At 33.3% G+C, this 23,225-nt stretch overlaps 1 protein-coding gene across 1 annotated transcript in view; it reads right to left on the bottom strand.

Annotated features, from left to right (window-relative positions):
- The window catches only part of LOC138703394 (retinal guanylyl cyclase 2), a 1,174,702-nt gene that overhangs the window by 500,704 nt on the left and 650,773 nt on the right, over positions 1-23,225 (bottom strand). Inside the window, exon 5 of the mRNA XM_069831228.1 lies at positions 19,159-19,288. Within this exon, the coding sequence (XP_069687329.1) occupies positions 19,159-19,288 (130 nt within the window). The remainder of the gene's footprint in view (positions 1-19,158; positions 19,289-23,225) is intronic.

Raw genomic sequence — 23,225 nt, 5'->3', positions numbered from 1 at the left:
AAAGGGGGTTACAAATAACTGTTAATAAAATTATTACATAGTAATTAATCAGAGTAGTAAAAAATATTATTATAAAATGCCAAATGGTGTATTGACATTATTTTGTGATGATATTAAATATTTGGCAGTTGAAATTACAAAAGGGAGATGTAATGATTCTGAAATAACAAAGACTTATTATTAAGGGTCGATCTGTAATAGAAATGCTGAATGAAATTTTGTAGGATAAAAAATAATTTAAAGAAACTAAAATCCATATTTATAAATCAATAGTCAGGAATTTATTAACTTATGGTGCAGAAACATGAAATATGAATAGAAATGTAAATAAACAGTGAGAAGTATTACAAAGATAAGTTTTAGTCGTTTCGCAACAATCCAGTTCCTCTATCAATTGAGGAAAAATATTACTGTTTTTAAGTGTAACTTTCTCATTTAACCTACATTAATGGAAAAAAAAAAGAAAATAACGTATTGTTTGAATGGAAATTACACTGACATCATTCGACTTCGGTCGCCATGGAAATACTTACGTATGTCATTTCCGATAAATTCAACTATGTGAACCGAGTTCATTCTAAACAGAAAGTCACTGTCTAAGAAGAAACTGCCTACTGAATGATGCACTGGAAGAATGATGAACACAAAAACGTTGGGGACAGAAGAAGATATCAGATGATAGACAACTTTAAGATATATGAGTGGTATGTGGTTTGTAGTGAAGGCTCTGCTCTTGGGCAGAAAACTGTATGAGTGAAAAATATATAGGCTTTAGTTATATCTAGTGACTCGAAAAATAATAACTTCGAATGGAAAACAATGAAGAAACTCCAAATGAGAATTATATGCATGATGTTTGAATATTTCTGTGGTAGTCATATTTATTGCATCTCTCCTTGAGTGCAAGTCTATTGCAGACTGGAGTTACCTGAAGGTAAAAGAATTACAATTGATTTTTTTCAGTAATTAACACAAACTGAGTGGAAGGACAGTTTATGATTATGCGCTGTTGTCATGTCTTTCGCCTTTTCTTAACGGTAGACTGTACAGACGTAGACAAATTATTAGACTAAATTAATTATATGTGTAACGAAGCTGTATTTATCGGTAGAAATAATGAAAAAAAAACATATTTTGAACAGATATAATAAACAGAAAATTGAATCTTCAGGTTACTAATATTTTGTGAACATTCCCTTATTCTTCATTAACACTTTGATTTTGTCAGGGATGCTAGAAACCAAAGTTTGACACCTTCTTTGAATATCAGCATCATTTAGCCAGATATCAGACAGTGCTTAAATGAGTCCATGTTTTGTTATAAGCCCTTTTTGTTCACTTTCTTCTTCAGTATAGATCACAGGTTTTCAATTTCGTCCATGTCCGGTCTTCTTGCAGGACATGGCAAAATATCTTCTGCAGTATATAATTAAAACACCAGTAGTACCAACATAACCAGAAAAAATATACTTAACCAATGAAAAATATACCAGAAGATGTAAAAAAATCATATTTACAACAATAGAGACTCTGTGAATTATGCTGATGGTTGATATGGTTTCCAAGAAAACGTTTTAGTCTAATTATTTTTTCCACGTATGTATGTGTCTCTAATTACATATTTTTAAACAATAGATGTAGTCTATGTGTCTCAAATTATACATATTTTATACAAAGAGCGCTGCTGACACCTACGAACCAGTGAAGATGATTGATGAATTACATTATTTCAAGTTAATATATAATCTGGCAACATAGAAATGACTCTACGTGGACCAATAGCAGCCACTAAAGAATAACAGAATCTGATTGCTACAATAGCATTCGGATTGATGCGGCTCGACAAACCAAATTCCCTTTGCTTAGCTAGCAACCAAAGAGGTGTCGAAATTTCAGAGAACGACAATAAATAATGTAGAATAGACTAACTTTAACATGCAAACCTAGTCTTTCAGGTGAAGCCCCCTGAAATTTTTCAAACATTAATATGTTCGAAATGTTATGCACCTATATTAAATATGAGATCATTGATGGAATTAAAAACTAATAATTGGTGTAAGTAATGTATGAGCTATGAGCATGTAATAATTATAAAGCCTCCAGAAAATAAACGTACAACTGCAAGACCTTAAGGTTCAAAACTAATAATTGGTGTAAGTAACGTATGAGCTATGGAAATGTAATAATTATAAAGCCTTCAGAAAATAAACTTGCAAGAACTTTTGGTTCAAAACTAGTAATTGGTGTAGATAATGTATGAGGTATGAAAATGTAATAATTATAAAGCCTCGAGAAAATAAACATGCAACTGCAAGACCTTACGGTTCAAAACTAGTAATTGGTGTAGGTAATGTATGAGCTACGAAAATGTAATAATTATAAAGCCTCCAGAAAATAAACATGCAACTGCAAGATCTTAGAGTTTAAAACTAGTAATTGGTGTAGGTAATGTATGAGCTATGAAAATGTAATAATTATAAAGCCTCCAGAAAATAAACATACAACTGCAAGATCTTTTGGTTCAAAACAAGTAATTGGTGTAGGTAATGTATGAGCTATGAAAATGTAATAATTATAAAGCCTCCAGAAAATAAACATGCAACTGCAAGATCTTACAGTTTAAAACTAGTAATTGGTGTAGGTAATGTATGAGCTATGGAAATGTAATAATTATAAAGCCTCCAGAAAATAAAAAAGCAACTACAAGACCTTACGGTTCAAAACTAGTAATTGGTGTAGGTAATATATGAGCTATGAAAATGTAATAATTATAAAGCCTCCAGAAAATAAACATACAACTGCAAGACCTTACGGTTCAAAACTAGTAATTGGTGTGGGTAATGTATGAGCTATGGAAATGTAACAATTATAAAGCCTTCAGAAAATAAACATACAACTGCAAGACCTTACGGTTCAAAACTAATAATTGGTGTAGATAATGTATGACCTATGAAAATGTAATAATTATAAAGCCTTCAGAAAATAAACATACAACTGCAAGACCTTACGGTTCAAAACTAGTAACTGGTGTAAGTAATGTATGAGCTATGAAAATGTAATAATTATAAAGCCTTCAGAAAATAAACATACAACTGCAAGACCTTACGGTTCAAAACTAATAATTGGTGTAGATAATGTATGAGCTATGAAAATGTAATAATTATAAAGCCTTCAGAAAATAAACATACAACTGCAGGACCTTAAGGTTCAAAACTAGTAATTGGTGTAGGTACTGTATGAGCTATGGAAATGTAATAATTATGAAGCCTTCAGAAAATAAACATGCAACAGCAAGACCTTACGGTTCAAAACTAGTAATTGGTGTAGTTAATGTATGAGCTATGAAAATGTAATAATTATAAAGCCTCCAGAAAATAAACATACAACTGCAAGACCTTATGGTTCAAAACTAGTAATTGTTGTAGGTAATGTATGAGCTATGGAAATGTAATAATTATGAAGCCTTCAGAAAATAAACATGCAACAGCAAGACCTTACGGTTCAAAACTAGTAATTGGTGTAGTTAATGTATGAGCTATGAAAATGTAATAATTATAAAGCCTCCAGAAAATAAACATACAACTGCAAGACCTTATGGTTCAAAACTAGTAATTGGTGTAGGTAATGTATGAGCTACGAAAATGTAATAATTATAAAGCCTCCAGAAAATAAACATACAACTGCAAGACCTTACTGTTCAAAACTAGTAATTTGTGTAGGTAATGTATGAGCTACGAAAATGTAACAATTATAAAGCCTTCAGAAAATAAACATACAACTGCAAGACCTTACGGTTCAAAACTAGTAATTGGTGTAGGTAATGTATGAGCTATGAAAATGTAATAATTATAAAGCCTCCAGAAAATAAATATACAACTGCAAGATCTTACGGTTCAAAACAAGTAATTGGTGTAGGTAATGTGTGAGCTATGAAAATGTAATAATTATAAAGCCTCCAGAAAATAAACATACAACTGCAAGTTCTTACAGTTCAAAACTAGTAATTGGTGTAGGTAATGTATGAGCTATGAGCATGTAATAATTATAAAGCCTTCAGATAATAAACATACAACTGCAAGACCTTACGGTTCAAAACTAGTAATTGGTGTAGGTAATGCATGACGTATGGAAATGTAATAATTATAAAGCCTTCAGAAAATAAATATGCAACTGCAAGACCATACGGTTCAAAACTAGTAATTGGTGTAGGTAATGTATGAGCTATGGAAATGTAATAATTATAAAGCCTCCAGAAAATAAACATGTAACTGCAAGACCTTACGGTTCAAAACTAGTAATTAGTGTAGGTAATGCATGAGCTGTGAGCATGTAATAATTATGATGCCTCCAGAAAATAAACATGCAACTGCAAGATCTTACGGTTCAAAACTAGTAATTAGTGTAGGTAATGTATGAGCTATGAAAATGTAATAATTATAAAGCTTCCAGAAAATAAACACACAACTGCAAGACCTTACGGTTCAAAACCAGTAATTGGTGTAGGTAATGTATGAGCTATGGAAATGTAATAATTATGAAGCCTTCAGAAAATAAACATGCAACAGCAAGACCTTACGGTTCAAAGCTAGTAATTGGTGTAGGTATTGTACGAGCTATGAAAATGTAATAATTATAAAGCCTCCAGAAAATAAACATACAACTGCAAGACCTTACGGTTCAAAACTAGTAATTGGTGTAGGTACTGTATGAGCTATGGAAATGTAATAATTATGAAGCCTTCAGAAAATAAACATGCAACAGCAAGACCTTACGGTTCAAAACTAGTAATTGGTGTAGTTAATGTATGAGCTATGAAAATGTAATAATTATAAAGCCTCCAGAAAATAAACATACAACTGCAAGACCTTATGGTTCAAAACTAGTAATTGTTGTAGGTAATGTATGAGCTATGGAAATGTAATAATTATGAAGCCTTCAGAAAATAAACATGCAAAAGCAAGACCTTACGGTTCAAAACTAGTAATTAGTGTAGTTAATGTATGAGCTATGAAAATGTAATAATTATAAAGCCTCCAGAAAATAAACATACAACTGCAAGACCTTATGGTTCAAAACTAGTAATTGGTGTAGGTAATGTATGAGCTACGAAAATGTAATAATTATAAAGCCTCCAGAAAATAAACATACAACTGCAAGACCTTACTGTTCAAAACTAGTAATTTGTGTAGGTAATGTATGAGCTACGAAAATGTAACAATTATAAAGCCTTCAGAAAATAAACATACAACTGCAAGACCTTACGGTTCAAAACTAGTAATTGGTGTAGGTAATTTATGAGCTACGAAAATGTAATAATTATAAAGCCCCCAGAAAATAAACATACAACTGCAAGACCTTACGGTTCAAAACTAGTAATTGTTGTAGGTAATGTGTGAGCTAAGAAAATGTAATAATTATAAAGCCTCCAGAAAATAAACATACAACTGCAAGACCTTATGGTTCAAAACTAGTAATTGTTGTAGGTAATGTATGAGCTATGGAAATGTAATAATTATGAAGCCTTCAGAAAATAAACATGCAACAGCAAGACCTTACGGTTCAAAACTAGTAATTGGTGTAGGTAATGTATGAGCTATGAAAATGTAATAATTATAAAGCCTCCAGAAAATAAACATACAACTGCAAGACCTTACGGTTCAAAACTAGTAATTGGTGTAGGTAATGTATGAGCTATGAAAATGTAATAATTATAAAGCCTCCAGAAAATAAACATACAACTGCAAGACCTTACGGTTCAAAACTAATAATTGGTGTAGATAATGTATGAGCTATGAAAATGTAATAATTATAAAGCCTCCAGAAAATAAACATACAACTGCAAGACCTTACGGTTCAAAACTAATAATTGGTGTAGGTAATGTATGAGCTATGGAAATGTAATAATTATAAAGCCTCCAGAAAATAACCATGCAACTGCAAGATCTTACAATTCAAAACTAGTAATTGGTGTAGGTGATGTATGAGCTATGAAAATGTAATAATTAAAAAGCCTCCAGAAAATAAACACACAACTGCAAGATCTTACGGTTCAAAACTAGTAATTGGTGTAGGTAATGTATGAGCTATGGAAATGTAATAATTATAAATCCTCCAGAAAATAAACACGCAACTGCAAGACCTTACGGTTCAAAACTAGTAATTAGTGTAGGTAATGTATGAGCTATGAGTATGTAAAAATTATGATAACTCCAGAAAATAAATATACAACTGCAAGACCTTACGGTTCAAAACTAGTAATTGGTGTAGGTAATGTGTGAGCTATGAAAATGTAATAATTATAAAGCCTCCAGAAAATAAACATACAACTTAAAGTTCTTACAGTTCAAAACTAGTAATTGGTGTAGGTAATGTATGAGCTATGAGCATGTAATAATTATAAAGCCTTCAGATAATAAACATACAACTGCAAGACCTTATGGTTCAAAACTAGTAATTGGTGTAGGTAATGCATGAGGTATGGAAATGTAATAATTATAAAGCCTTCAGAAAATAAATATGCAACTGCATGACCATACGGTTCAAAACTAGTAATTGGTGTAGGTAATGTATGAGCTATGGAAATGTAATAATTATAAAGCCTCCAGAAAATAAACATGCAACTGCAAGACCTTACGGTTCAAAACTAGTAATTAGTGTAGGTAATGCATGAGCTATGAGCATGTAATAATTATGATGCCTCCAGAAAATAAACATGCAACTGCAAGATCTTACTGTTCAAAACTAGTAATTAGTGTAGGTAATGTATGAGCTATGAAAATGTAATAATTATCAAGCTTCCAGAAAATAAACACACAACTGCAAGACCTTACGGTTCAAAACTAGTAATTGGTGTAGGTAGTGTATGAGCAATGGAAATGTAATAATTATGAAGCGTTCAGAAAATAAACATGCAACAGCAAGACCTTACGGTTCAAAACTAGTAATTGGTGTAGGTAATGTATGAGCTATGAAAATGTAATAATTATAAAGCCTCCAGAAAATAAACATACAACTGCAGGACCTTACAGTTCAAAACTAGTAGTTGGTGTAGGTAATGTATGAGCTATGAAAATGTAATAATTATAAAGCCTCCAGAAAATAAACATACAACTGCAAGACCTTACGGTTCAAAACTAGTAATTGGTGTAGGTAAAGTATGAGCTATGGAAATGTAATAATTATGAAGCCTTCAGAAAATAAACATGCAACAGCAAGACCATACGGTTCAAAACTAGTAATTGGTGTAGTTAATGTATGAGCTATGAAAATGTAATAATTATAAAGCCTCCAGAAAATAAACATACAACTGCAAGACCTTATGGTTCAAAACTAGTAATTGGTGTAGGTAATGTATGAGCTACGAAAATGTAATAATTATAAAGCCTCCAGAAAATAAACATACAACTGCAAGACCTTACTGTTCAAAACTAGTAATTTGTGTAGGTAATGTATGAGCTACGAAAATGTAACAATTATAAAGCCTTCAGAAAATAAACATACAACTGCAAGACCTTACGGTTCAAAACTAGTAATTGGTGTAGGTAATTTATGAGGTATGAAAATGTAATAATTATAAAGCCTCCAGAAAATAAACATAAAACTGCAAGACCTTACGGTTCAAAACTAGTAATTGGTGTAGGTAATGTGTGAGCTATGAAAATGTAATAATTATAAAGCCTCCAGAAAATAAACATACAACTGCAAGACCTTATGGTTCAAAACTAGTAATTGGTGTAGGTAATGTATGAGCTATGGAAATGTAATAATTATGAAGCCTTCAGAAAATAAACATGTAACAGCAAGACCTTACGATTCAAAACTAGTAATTGGTGTAGGTAATGTATGAGCTATGAAAATGTAATAATTATAAAGCCTCCAGAAAATAAACATACAAGTGCAAGACCTTACGTTTCAAAACTAGTAATTGGTGTAGGTAATGTATGAGCTATGAAAATGTAATAATTACAAAGCCTCCAGAAAATAAATATACAACTGCAAGACCTTACGGTTCAAAACTAGTAATTGGTGTAGGTAATGTGTGAGCTATGAAAATGTAATAATTATAAAGCCTCCAGAAAATAAACATACAACTGCAAGTTCTTACAGTTCAAAACTAGTAATTGGTGTAGGTAATGTATGAGCTATGAGCATGTAATAATTATAAAGCCTTCAGATAATAAACAAACAACTGCGAGACCTTACGCTTCAAAACTAGTAATTGGTGTAGGTAATGCATGAGGTATGGAAATGTAATAATTATAAAGCCTTCAGAAAATAAATATGCAACTGCAAGACCATACGGTTCAAAACTAGTAATTGGTGTAGGTAATGTATGAGCTATGGAAATGTAATAATTATAAAGCCTCCAGGAAATAAACATGGAACTTCAAGACTTTACGGTTCAAAACTAGTAATTAGTGTAGGTAATGTATGAGCTATGAGCATGTAATAATTATAATGCCTCCAGAAAATAAACATGCAACTGCAAGATCTTACGGTTCAAAACTAGTAATTAGTGTAGGTAATGTATGAGCTATGAAAATGTAATAATTATAAAGCTTCCAGAAAATAAACACACAACTGCAAGACCTTACGGTTCAAAACTTGTAATTGGTGTAGGTAATGTATGAGCTATGGAAATGTAATAATTATGAAGCCTTCAGAAAATAAACATGCAACAGCAAGACCTTAAGGTTCAAAACTAGTAATTGGTGTAGGTAATGTATGAGCTATGAAAATATAATAATTATAAAGCCTCCAGAAAATAAACATACAACTGCAAGACCTTACGGTTCAAAACTAGTAATTGGTGTAGGTAATGTATGAGCTATGAAAATGTAATAATTATAAAGCCTCCAGAAAATAAACATACAACTGCAAGACCTTACGGTTCAAAACTAGTAATTGGTGTAGGTAATGTATGAGCTATGGAAATGTAATAATTATGAAGCCTTCAGAAAATAAACATGCAACAGCAAGACCTTACGGTTCAAAACTAGTAATTGGTGTAGTTAATGTATGAGCTATGAAAATGTAATAATTATAAAGCCTCCAGAAAATAAACATACAACTGCAAGACCTTATGGTTCAAAACTAGTAATTGGTGTAGGTAATGTATGAGCTACGAAAATGTAATAATTATAAAGCCTCCAGAAAATAAACATACAACTGCAAGAACTTACTGTTCAAAAATAGTAATTTGTGTAGGTAATGTACGAGCTACGAAAATGTAACAATTATAAAGCCTTCAGAAAATAAACATACAACTGCAAGATCTTACGGTTCAAAACTAGTAATTGGTGTAGGTAATGTATGAGCTATGGAAATGTAATAATTATAAAGCCTCCAGAAAATAAATATGCACCTGCAAGACCTTAAGGTTCGAAACTAGTAATTGGTGTAGGTAATGTATGAGCTATGAGCATGTAATAATTATGATGCCTCCAGAAAATAAACATGCAACTGTAAGATCTTACCGTAATTGGTGTAGGTAATGTATGAGCTATGAAAATGTAATAATTATAAAGCCTCCAGAAAATAAACATACAACTGCAAGATCTTACGGTTCAAAACTAGTAATTGGTGTAGGTAATGTATGAGCTATGAAATGTAATAATTATAAAGCCTTCAGAAAATAAACATACAACTGCAAGACCATACGGTTCAAAACTAGTAATTGGTGTAGGTAATGTATGAGCTATGAAAATGTAACAATTATAAAGCCTTCAGAAATTAAACATACAACTGCAAGACCTTACGGTTCAAGACTAGTAATTGGTGTAGATAATGTATGAGCTATGAAAATGTAATAATTATAAAGCCTCCAGAAAATAAACATACAACTGCAAGATATTACAGTTCAAAACTAGTAATTGGTGTAGGTAATGTATGAGCTATGAGCATGTAGTAATTATAAAGCCTTCAGAAAATAAACATACAACTGCAAGACCTTACGGTTCAAAACTAGTAATTGGTGTAGGTAATGCATGAGGTATGGAAATGTAATAATTATAAAGCCTTCAGAAAATAAATATGCAACTGCAAGACCATACGGTTCAAAACTATTAATTGGTGTAGGTAATGTATGAGCTATGGAAATGTAATAATTATAAAGCCTCCAGAAAATAAACATGCAACTGGAAGACCTTACGGTTCAAAACTAGTAATTAGTGTAGGTAATGTATGAGCTATGAGCATGTGATAATTATGATGCCTCCAGAAAATAAACATGCAACTGCAAGATCTAACGGTTCAAAACTAGTAATTAGTGTAGGTAATGTATGAGCTATGAAAATGTAATAATTATAAAGCCTCCAGAAAATAAACACACAACTGTAAGACCTTACGGTTCAAAACTAGTAATTGGTGTAGGTAATGTATGAGCTATGGTAATGTAATAATTATGAAGCCTTCTGAAAATAAACATGCAACAGCAAGACCTTACGGTTCAAAACTAGTAATTGGTGTAGGTAATGTATGAGCTATGAAAATGTAATAATTATAAAGCCTCCAGAAAATAAACATACAACTGCAAGACCTTACGGTTCAAAACTAGTAATTGGTGTAGGTAATGTATGAGGTATGAAAATGTAATAATTATAAAGCCTCCAGAAAATAAACATACAACTGCAAGACCTTACGGTTCAAAACTAGTAATTGGTGTAGGTAATGTATGAGCTATGGAAATGTAATAATTATGAAGCCTTCAGAAAATAAACATGCAACAGCAAGACTTCACGGTTCAAAACTAGTAATTGGTGTAGGTAATGTATGAGCTATGGAAATGTAATAAATGTAAAGCCTTCAGAAAATAAACATACAACTGCAAGACCTTACGGTTCAAAACTAGTAATTGGTATAGGTAATGTATGAGGTATGGAAATGTAATAATTATAATGCCTTCAGAAAATAAACGTGCAACTGCAAGACCTTACGGTTCAAAACTAGTAATTGGTGTAGGTAATATATGAGCTATGGAAATGTAATAATTATAAAGCCTCCAGAAAATAAACATACAACTGCAAGACCTTACGGTTCAATACTAGTAATTGGTGTAGGTAATGTATGAGCTATGAGCATGTAATAATTATAAAGCCTCCAGAAAGTAAACATGCAACTGCAAGACCTTACGGTTCAAAACTAATAACTGGTGTAGGTAATTATGAGCTATGAGCACGTAATAATTATAAAGTCTTCAGAAAATAAACATACAACTGCAAGATCTTACAGTTGAAAACTAGTAATTGGTGTAGGTAATGTATGAGCTATGAGCATGTAATAATTATAAAGCCTTCAGATAATAAACATACAACTGCAAGACCTTACGGTTAAAAACTAGTAATTGGTGTAGGTAATGCATGAGGTATGGAAATGTAATAATTATAAAGCCTTCAGAAAATATATATGCAACTGCAAGACCATACGGTTCAAAACTAGGAATTGATGTATATAATGTATGAGCTATGAAAATATAGTAATTATAATGTCTCAGAAAATAAACTTGCAACTGCAAACCCTTACGGTACACATTCGAGTCTAGCGCTGAATTAGATTACACCAAGTTTACGACCAAGAGACGAGAATCAATGAACCTGTTGTAATCAGTTTTAGCTCCTTTGAGGCCACTATTCTAACCATTCGGTGGAAGGAACGCTTCATCACCCTGAAAGACAATAGATTTAATAATAGTCGTGTTCATTCCAATTTTAGTTTGCTTTGAGATGTAGGTATCTGGCTTCCATTATGTTATTCAGGGTAGCATTTCACAAACTTTCTTGAAAGTTAGGATCACGTTGTAATAAGCGCCCACTTACTGTAGGGATAATATATTTGGTATGAAAAGATTATCTGTCCAAAGTCCAACGGCAGGTCATCCCACCATCGAGTAGACGCGAATCACGTGGACTTGAAAGGTCACCGTAGCGTCACTGGCGCAAGTCTATAATTCGGCGCGGCGGCCGCTGGAGGATCACTCATTATTATTAAATAACTCTGCAGTGAGCAGAAGTGTTGGTGAGGGCGACGAGTGGCCCAAGTGGCAACGAATTATCATCATCATCCTCATTTCATCACTTGTACTACACCTTGTATTTCAAGAATGATTAATAAACTTAAGTATTGGCAGCCCTTGGTTGTTTAAAGAACTTTGGTCTTTTACTAACCCACGTACAGAGCACTTCAATAGAAGTTATTCCAACAAACTTCATCCCAACGTCATAGAAGTTTTTAAATTACGATAAACGTATATGGAGGAGTTACATCAATTTCAATTGTTACTTAATATTTCGTTGTCTTGATAAATCAGTTCGCAGAGCGAGTTCAAACCCTGGCGATGGGAGATTGTAACCTATTCGTGGTGAACAAAATCAATGTTGTGAAGATCCTTTCGAAGTTATTTCGTCTTTTCCTCTTCATGAAGCCAACAACATTTACTAGTCCCTTTTCATTATAATGCCCGTCTTCTAAAAAGAAATAGGAGAACACTCGTGTTTTGTAGGACGCCAAATCGATCGTCCGCCGAGGTGTATATCACTTACGCTTTGTCCAGAGAATGATAGATGTCATTGGTGGTGAATTCTAGATGACTTGTGTGTCTGTAAAAGAGACACTGGATCCACTCCAGGTTTTATACGGATTTTACAACTTGAGAGAACTGTGTGGTGCTGCGGATGACAGAACCGGCTTACCGAACCGAACAACCGGCATGAAACTCATTCCAAAACGCGTGCACAAAAGCCTACTTGGGATGAAATTCTTACGGAAGCTCCATGTGCCGTCCGATAAGTAGGGAAAGTCCTTGTAATTTTAACCGGTTATTATTTGGAGCGATTTGAATTTTTGTACTTGGAAGTCTGGTCACCTCATGTCTTATGTAGGGATAGCAAGACCGTTGAGGGTAGCTTTCTGCCTGTAAGTTATTTTGCTGTTACATTCAAGGTTGAGGGGGTGAGAAGAAAAGAAGTTTATTACCCACAATCCTTAAAGCAGTACACCCTTATGAGATGAAGTGCTGTGTAGTTACTATTTGAACCAAAAGGGTGTTTTGCTTCTTCAAGTGTTGCGAAAATACTAAGATAAATTCTACCATAGTTGCATTCGTCTATTTACAATCAATTTTGTAATATTACTTTATAAATTAAATTTGTACGGTGTGTAATTTGGATCTTTGAAGCAATTTTAATGTTTGCGTTTGTGCGTGGTTTTGCTTGTGATTCTAAGGACGATGTTGAGTAAAAGCTTTTAATATTGGACAGAGATCTACACATTCTAGAATGGCATATACATGCAGTAACCACATAATTATGAGTTATATTCACTAACTTAAATAGAGTAAGTTTCTCATATTAAAGTAGTCTCTAATAAACACGAATGTATAAAACTTTCGCCCATTTTTAATTTGTTCTGGAAGCCTGGCTCGGAACCTTGCAGAGTGAGAGTGATTTGTCCTGATATGACAAATGCTACATTGATGAGTGCAATAATTGTAAAAAGCGAGTCCATGAAGACTGTGGCGAAATTCGAGATGAACTTTATTCTTCTCATTATTATTATTATTATTATTATTATTATTATTATTATTATTATTATTATTATTATTAAAATTACTTTTTGACTCTCCCTCGTATTTAGAAACATAAAAATAAAAAATAATGTTTCTGAGATGATTTACGAAATAAAACAAGAAACGCCTTACCAACGTACACAGGGGAATATTCATTTTGTATTTTGAAACTTACGCAAAGTCGCATATAAAAATAAAAAAATAATGTTTCAATATTTGTAAAGTCAGAGAATCCGAACAGCCCTATAACAGGGGGTACCGTTTGGTTGCAGCAACGCAATTAATTTCTTTGTATATACATAAAAGAAAATATTTCCACATAGTTAAGTTTTATTCTTTCTTTTAGCAGCCATCTCTAAAACCGAATATTTTATTTACACATGGTAATTTTCAATTAATAAAGAAAATTTAAAATTCATGTAGATATACCCTGGAAATTTGATGTACAAATATGAAATCTATGAAAAAAATTTACACAATTTTTTTAACAGTTCCACGTGCTCGAAACAATAATTCAATCATCTCCAAGCGTCTTAAATTATTTTGTATTTTTCTTCCGGGTATTTGAAGCAATCACAACATGCTTAAGACCTTAAAATGTACACGTAAATTTTACTTATATTCATGTTGTTATTAATTTTATTTAGTTTTAATTGTAATTTTTTCGAAAACACATGAAGTTTATTTGAATATAACGCCCAGGGAGCAATTACCGCCAGAGAAAAACGCGACACTCTGAATGTTACTCGCACATTCACTCACAGACTGTTGGAATATATTCCGGCAAGAAGATGGGAGAAATTTTATGGAGAGAGATACAGCTTTACAGCAGACTCTTCAATCTACATATAAGATATGGCCGGGATGTCAGGTTGCAGTTAATACACAACATATACTGCGCTAGTGACTTATGGCGTAACTTTAAGACGCGTATCATTTCAGCGTTATCTTTCAAAATCCCACGCTCTCAAGGAAGATAGTGCGACAGTATCGCGGCCAAGAGCTTTTAAGAGAGAAGTGCTTTCTTCATAACCCAGTTCCGTAGGATACACATTTTCATGCCTTCCGTTCTTTACAGCTCTTGTCAGATTTACAAGGATAAGGACACTAATGGAGTTCAAATAACATTTTCTCTCAATAATGTCATGGTACATCGTAAACAGAATGACTTGAGCTTTGGTTTTCCACGGTTTAAATCCTGTTTGAAATTCTAGCTGGTTCAATTGTAAAATTTGGTGGAGAAAGACTCTATTGTGACGGATCTTCTTTAGGTACTTTACGTCTTCTCCATCAGTAGGCCTATTCCATTATTTATGCATAATCACATTCATGATTGGTGCAGTAGCAACAGGAAATTATGGCAACGTGTCATCATAACCATAAAGCAATCAAGATTATAAGTCCCATTACCTGTTCTGATCCCATAATGCATCAGTCTGAAGTCCATCTCGGGTAACCTGATAGGGAAACAAAACAACTTCCACCCATTCCTTGTAGCCTCTTCGTGTCTCCAGCAGCGTGAGCATTGCTGTTCCTCTACCGCGTTCTACACCCTCGCTTCGCCACAATTCAGTTACTTTTAAAAAGTACAGATTTTGAACTGCAATCATAATATGAATATAGATAATTGAAATAAAAGTGTTTAGATATCCTTTTCCCAATCATATAAGTGAAATAAGTACATAATAGCCTAATTTTAATTAAAGATGTTTTCTTTATTTAAACTTTGGGGGGGGGGGGGTGTAAGAAAACTTAGGAATGCGGTAGCTCCCCTAGAGTTGTGGTAACTATCTTTGAAGAAAACATTGTGTTTTTGCAGTCGAATGTGTTCGCGAAGTAATTTGTCCCAACTGTTTGTGTAAGTTACATACTCGTAATAATAAATTATACCGCTATATAGTACAGTGCGTGTATGTGTAAATAGTGTATCGTATAAAGTATATACAGATCTACGAGTAACATAAATATATTATGGAATTGTAGTGTTAACAGTACAGATTAAGCAGTATAGTAGGCCTATGTTGGCCTAGTGAGTGAGATTTGTAATGGTAGAAAACTATATCGTGAAACTTAAGCCCGGTAAAGCGTTAAGAAATGGGGAGAAGAGATTCATTTTAAATGTGTTTAATTCATTGAAGGAACAACATCCTAGTATGATTCTTGAAGAACTGGTTGAAATTGACGGGAAAACAGACTTCATTAATATTAGTGATTGAAAAGGTACGTCGGCCTAGTTATTATATATAAATATCCCTACTGTATTATTTTCTGACGTAATTTTTTTAATGCTCATTTTTCATCTGTAGGCTGTATTTTTTTTTTTTTTTGGTTAGATTAATTCAACTTTCGTACATGGAACATATGACATACTTCTCACATCCTTATTTTGATATTTTAGTATGATTGTTCTTACAGTATAACATACACACTAGAGAGTAATGGATTCATATGGGCAATGTTTTTTAAATAGACCGTAGTGCCCTCCCCTCTGCCGGTAGCAAAGGGAAAGGGTCCCTATCAGGTTATCTGGGATAGACTTTAGAACAAGTCTGGGTACTAATACCTAAATCCAGTCACTACAGATTTCCCGTTAACTCCCCATTCTACCTTCACCGGCTGAGACGAGTAGACAGCAAGGTAAGCATTGCTCAGTGACGGATTCCATAAGGTAGGCATCCGAACATTCTGTTCCAGCACTGTTGCACAGCGTCTACTGTGCATTTGTTTATAAGGCAGTGTAAGAGTAAAGGACATGGGTGGGAGTTTCAAAGTTCCGTTCCACTTTCCCGTTATGCCCAGGGCTGGTTTGGAAGTCTCTTTAGAGGTCGGCCTTGACTTCTTCCACGGGGGTGGTATTTCAGAATTAAAAATGTGGTAATTCACTTCTGAATGTGTTCAATCCAATAATTACAACAGTAATTTTGATTTCTACACAAAATTCGGTTTGACTTTGAGCTCAGATGAAATTGCTTGATTTGTCTGGTAGTCTTTCATGTATATTTTGCAGTTTTTCTTTAAAATTTCATTTCGACTTCACTTTTTCTTGATTTACCAAAATCTCGCATCCATATAAAAGTGTAGATATATCCATGATGTTGTATTTTCAATTTGGTATGTATCATCTTAGACAAAAAAAAAAAAATGACTAGATGTCATATCCTAAGTCCCCTTTGGAAGACTTCTGTTGATTTCGTAAGAACTTAGATTTACATGTGAAAGAATTTCTTATGCAATACTCCGCGCTGTTTTTCCTTTGTTTTGTTTGTTTGTTCCTTTTTCTGTCTGTTTATAGATCAATGGTCTTATTGATAAACCGTGTATAACTTTTCATATCAGACTTATGCAGAGTTCGGGCAAAAAGCGTCACTAATAAATCATGCATAAGCGATGGATGTGTAAGCAATGTATAACTATACACGGGAATTGCTTTGTTGTAGTTATACACACGAAACTCCCTGTTTAAGCGTCGTATATAGTGAGAAAAGATGGCCGCCTCTCTAAGAGCTGTTCGTATCGATTGTCATTTTATGATGATGGTTACCTTGTAATCACGGAATAACAAATCAAATAACACAGAATTAAAATATTATATTGCTCTAGCTGTACTCTTTGATCGAAATATAGCGTGGTAATCGATTAGGCCCAGTTGTACTATCGATACTTACCGCGGCACACTATCGGATGCATTAAAGAATCTCAGTTATTCCGTTAGCTTTAATATTAAAATAATTACGAAAGTATGACATTGATATATACGACATATATAGTGATTATTAGTCAGGAATTTACAGACGATTTATAAACAAGCTATTCACTGTATAATTTAGTTAAACGTCTGTATAAGAGTTTTTATTAGTAAGACCGCAAGTGTTATAAGTAATGTATAACAAATACATATTCAAGGGGTAAATTAGGTGCAAAATAAATAACCTTTTCCTAGTCATGTGAACCAGACGCTGCTCGAAGTTGGGTGTAGACAAATTCACGCTACAGGAGTCGGTCACTTTCTGAGTCTAAGATTGTACATATGTATTCTACGTAGTTTTTTAGTTGGTTATTTAATGTCGCTGCATCAATTATTCGGTTATTTAACGCCGATGAGATAGCGACATAGTAATTAGCGAGACGAGGCCGATGAATCGCTATAGATTTACCTGACATGCGCCTTATAGTTAGGGAAAACCTCGGAAAACCCCATCCAACTAATCAGACCAAGAGGAAATCGAACCCACGCCCGAAAGCAACTCCGGATCGGCAAGCAATTGTCTCAGCCGACTCTAGGTAGCTAAAATGAACATTCTTATTTGGGTGAATCTTCAATCATTTCATTTAGTTATGTGTTTTGTGTCGTAGTTAAAGAAAATAAATTACAAACGCTAATTTCATTCATAACATGATAAATGAGTCGAATACCAGCAAAGAACGTAAAACATAGGTATGATAAGACTGGATGTATGACATTCGTTGTAGTTTCTTCATCAATCATCTTATGAAACTAGTCAGCACTTTAAGAAAATTCTCATAATTAGGCCTACCCACTTCATAGAACTTTTACTTTAATAATTACGTTTAGTTGAATGAATGAATGAATGAATGAATGAATGAATGAATGAATGAATGAATGAATGAATGAATGAATGAATGAATGAATGAATGAATGAATGAAACTGCACTAATATTACGTTGTAGTAATTTAGCATAATAACTGCACTACTGATGGCAAACGTGAGTGTAAATTAATCTAAAATTATGAAATAATTAAAAAAGCAAATAGTACAGTTTAATGAAATCTACTTCAACACCGTATGTATCTATGCCTATTACAAATTTCTGGGATTTGAACTTGGGTCTACGTCTTTGAAATCAACGCGTGGTTACTATTCAGATGACTCTGTATCTAGTCTACTGATTATAATTTATTACCTTATCTCTACACTATTAATACGCTATTCCTAATTCTCAATTTCTTAAGATATAATAAATATTTTCTTAGTTAGAATAGGTGAAACGAACGTTATGGCAGCAGGTGTCTCTTCTGTCTCAAAGCGTGAACTCACCCGATCTTCTAAGGTGCAGCTATAGGCCATTCGTTATCTCGTGAAATCTACCTGCGCGTCAGGGGAAGAAGAAAGTGGACTGAGAAGCTTCCCTGCCTGCTTCTACTCGTAGATAGCGAGCTCACTTACCCACACCCTACATGCTACGGCGCACGTAAAACGTTTGGTTTCATGAGATAACGAATTACCTATAATGAACGACAATTATTCCCCTTTTGTTTTACTGCTTTTAAACTCTCAGCAACCATAAATAATACAATTTATAATAATGATTATAATAATTATGTTAGTTTCAACAATTTGCCAATTCTTCCCTTTTGTAATGTATTCTAATAGGTACATTGATTTTGTAAATTTATATGATTTAAGCCCTGCTTTTATCAGTATACGAAGAACAATACAGTACTATTGTAACCGCTAAAAATTGGTTATATGTTTAAAGACACATTTTTCACCCCAGTAACCTAAGGAACCATCCCCGAAATCTTTACACGTTAGTATCACCTATTACTACAGACAGATACTTTGAAAATTACTCACCTGCTGTAACGATGGCAACGTATTTCCATCGAAAATGCCCGACAATTGTAACCAGGGCGTCCGCAGTAGCTGACAAGGATGGTACAAGCCGGAAGAAGGTGGAGTATTTGTTCCGATCTGAGAGTGGACTCTGTAAAGAAGATTCAGATTGTTAACTTGACTACCTTTACAAATACCTGCTTATAGCTAAACAGTTGATTTTCTTATTTAACGTCTCCTTACAACCAGAGATTCTATGCGGAGATGATGACATGGTTAGATATGGTATAGCAAAGAACAAAAAGAATGGCAAGGAAAATTGAACTATACTCACAAGGAGAGGGCACGCTCTGTATATCACCGAATGAAATAAGATTGTGTAAGATGAAAGTACAAGAAGTACTGTTTAAAGTCATACCTGGTATGGGTGGCTATTGGCTATTGTTTGTGACATACTTCCGTTAGGTGCCTAATAGGGAAGCATTGGACTTTGTAAAAGCGTAGCTCATATGGTTGGGTGCTGAGTTGTTGTTCAGGGAACCTGAGTTCGAATCTTAACTGGTCATATATTTTTTTCTTTTAATAATGATTAATAGTGTGATGACAGTAATCTATTTACATACCTATATCATATTTCTCAATGTATTGAACGCTTCGTCATGTTTTAAACAAATTACTAATTAAGTAACATTGTACTGTGAAGGATAAACAAGGAAATATTGCTCACGCAGGCAGGTCACTGGTGTCTGTTCTGTTTCTATTCCACTTCATTTTGTACATGTTTCATTATGATAAATATCATAAAAACACACAAAACATACATATTTCCTGAACCATGCACAGCAAATGAAAGAAGGTTGTTCACAGTCACACACATTTTTCCGCACTTCTGCTGCGAAACAGACATCTTTCACATTCACAAACACTTCTCGTTCGTTTATTAATTTTGATGCATACCACGCATATTTCAATATGGCTTTGAATATAGGAGCTGACAACTGAAAGTGAATTAAGGAGTGAATTTTGAGGGCATCCTCCCTTGAAGCAATTTGTCGTCCAGTTTGTAAAAGGAAAGAGCTATTTTGCAAATATTTGATAAAAATCTTCACCTGTCTGAAGAGATAAACATCACAGGACTGGCATAATCCAGCACATTTGGGTGAAATCACTTTAAGGTTGCACGTTACTTCATTTTCTTCATTTGTAAATATTTCATCATACAAAGAAGGATTTACCTGCCCTTCCCATGAGTCCAGAATTAGAAGAAATGGCTGCTCTGTCACATATGTCTTTATTACTTTCTCCAGGTATTGCTTATGGAGTTGAGATGTCAGCTTTCCTGATGAAGAACGTGTTACACATATATTTCCGAATTTAGAAATGAGTTCATCTACTTGACGTTGCATTCTTGGGCCAAATTGTCCTTTTGGTTCTAATAATAATAATAATAATAATAATAATAATAATAATAATAATAATAATAATAATAATAATAATAATAATAATAATAATAATATCAAATTTTAAAAAATGAGAAGGCATTAGGATTCGAACTGGGGTTGCCTGGATGACAACTCAGCATCCAATCACATGAGCTACGCTGTTACATAGTATAATGTTTCCCTATTAGGCAACTAACGGAAGTATGTCACAAACAATAGCCAATATTTCCAAAACGAGGCGTCATTGGCCACCTATACCAGGTATGATTTTAAACAGTACGTCTTGTACTTTCATCTCACACAATTTTATTTAATTCGGTGATATACAGAGCATGTCCTCTCCTTGTCAGTTAAAATCCAGATCACAATCGTTTTTAAAGCAAAATTATAAAGACTGTGTCCAGAACTTCGGCCCCCTTATTGGAGAGCATACAGTCACTTCTCTGAGGTGAGAATGTATTTAAAAAAACGTGATAAAATATAACTTAAGGAAGGTTAGGTCTGAAACTCCTAAATTTTCGTCAAAATTATCAGTTTTCACTTTCATACTTCGAAATACTACAAAGATTTTTCTTCCATAAAATACCATCAAAATTGTCCTGAAAACGGTACATCTAAAGATGTTAAACCCACTTTAACAATAATAGTTCCTGAAAATGATGCATTGTAATTGGTATTGTAATTTTATTTTCACGCCGACACTAATGTGTTAAGTGAACACAAAGTTTCCATTTTTATATACGGTACGTACATTATTTCCAAGATACAGTAGACATAAATGTTGCGGTAAAAGTAGGATTACCATCTTTATATGCATATTTTTCGGAACACGTTAATGTTGGGATAAACATACGGTTTCTGTATTTATGTGCAAAGTTTTCGAAACACATTAATTGTCCACAGACGACATATGTAGAAAAGGGTCACCTTAATTTAATTCCAACATTAATCTTTCGAAAGCGATGCATATAAAAACGGTAATCCAACTTTTACAGCAACATTACTTTTTATCGAGAAGAATGCATAGGCCTATATATTATTGTAACCCTAGTTTTATCCCAACACTATCTTCTCTCGAATAGGGTGCGTATATGGGTAAATATGGGAAACCTACATTAACCCTAACTCTACTATGTCATAAAAACTATGAAAATAAAATTGGTAACCCTACTTTCTTCCTAATTCTAATGCGTGTTCCGATAATGATGCACATAAAACTGGTAGCCATAGATTGAATTAATATAATTTAATATCACAGTACATAATCATAATATACGAAAATAGGTGAATAATTATTATGCGTTATTCATCATTGCAATTGGTGAATATCACATTAAACATTCAGTTTCCCCCCTAAATTTCCATGTCCAAACATTTAAGAAAATTCGACATCATACTCTTTAACACAACTGGTAATAATGGAACTCGATGTGCTCGTTCTGCACACTTAATGAAGTTGTGTGTGTACATTATCTTGTACGATACATTTTTTCCTACATTTCGAAACGACATCCGGTGTTTTACTTCCTGTCTATCGTCCCTCTCTTTGACGTTTAATTAAATTCTGGATCCTGCCACTCAATTTCCATGGTCCTCCAAACAAAAATTTCTTTGATGTGTCACTTCACGCCACCAGGATCTCTAAAGCAGTTAGCTTGACTAATTAAAGAGCCACATCAATCCCCTGTGTAGCACGAAATTTTGAAAAGCGTGTTCTTAATAGACGTTAAATTTTAAATTAAGTTATGTCATTAACTTTGAAACAAATGTAGAATATACTATATTTTATGTTTTCTAATGATTAAACGCCACAAAATAAATTTAAGATTTGTGAGTGTTAATTTTGGCGAGTAGATTATAAAAATGTTATTCAATTAATTCTCCAATTCAGTGTAGTACCTTCAACAAACAGAAATCATGATATCATATCGTATCATATATATCATATCATCATATCATATCACATCAAATATCATATCATATCATATCATATCATATCATATCATATCATATCATATCATATCATATCATATCATATCATATCATATCATATCATATATCATACCATATCATATATCACATCACATCACATATCATATCATATCATATCATATCATATCATATCATATCATATCATATCATATCATATCATATCATATCATATCATATAGCCTATCATATCATATATCTTGTAATTTTCTATCATATCATATTTTGTATTATGTTAAATTACTTGACGTACGTGCAAACATAAATTATACATATTATACATAGTGTTCTGCCAAATGGGAGGTTCTTCACTGCAAACCAAGCTTTCCTATTTTCTGCTCTTCTCTTTATCTCCGCATATGATCCACATAACTTAAGTTGTCTATCATCTGATTTCTTCTGCCCCGAAATTTTCTCCTATTTACCATTGCTTCTAGTGCATCCTTCAGCTGACAGTTTCTTCTCGGCCAGTGATTCAGTCAATTCCTTCTTCTCTTCCTGATCAGTTTCACCATCATTCTTTCTTCAGGCATGTTTTCAGCACAGTTTCATTTCTTACTATGTCTTTCCGTTTCATACGTTCTATCCTTTTCCATATCCACATTTCGAATGCTTCTATTCACTTCTCTTCACTACGTCGTAATGTGCATGTTTCTG

The sequence above is a fragment of the Periplaneta americana genome, chromosome 7, assembly GCF_040183065.1.
Source record: "Periplaneta americana isolate PAMFEO1 chromosome 7, P.americana_PAMFEO1_priV1, whole genome shotgun sequence".
Lineage (NCBI taxonomy): Eukaryota > Metazoa > Arthropoda > Insecta > Blattodea > Blattidae > Periplaneta > Periplaneta americana.
Note: the sequence above shows the minus strand (reverse complement) of the source record. Positions and strands in the feature narration are given on the sequence as shown.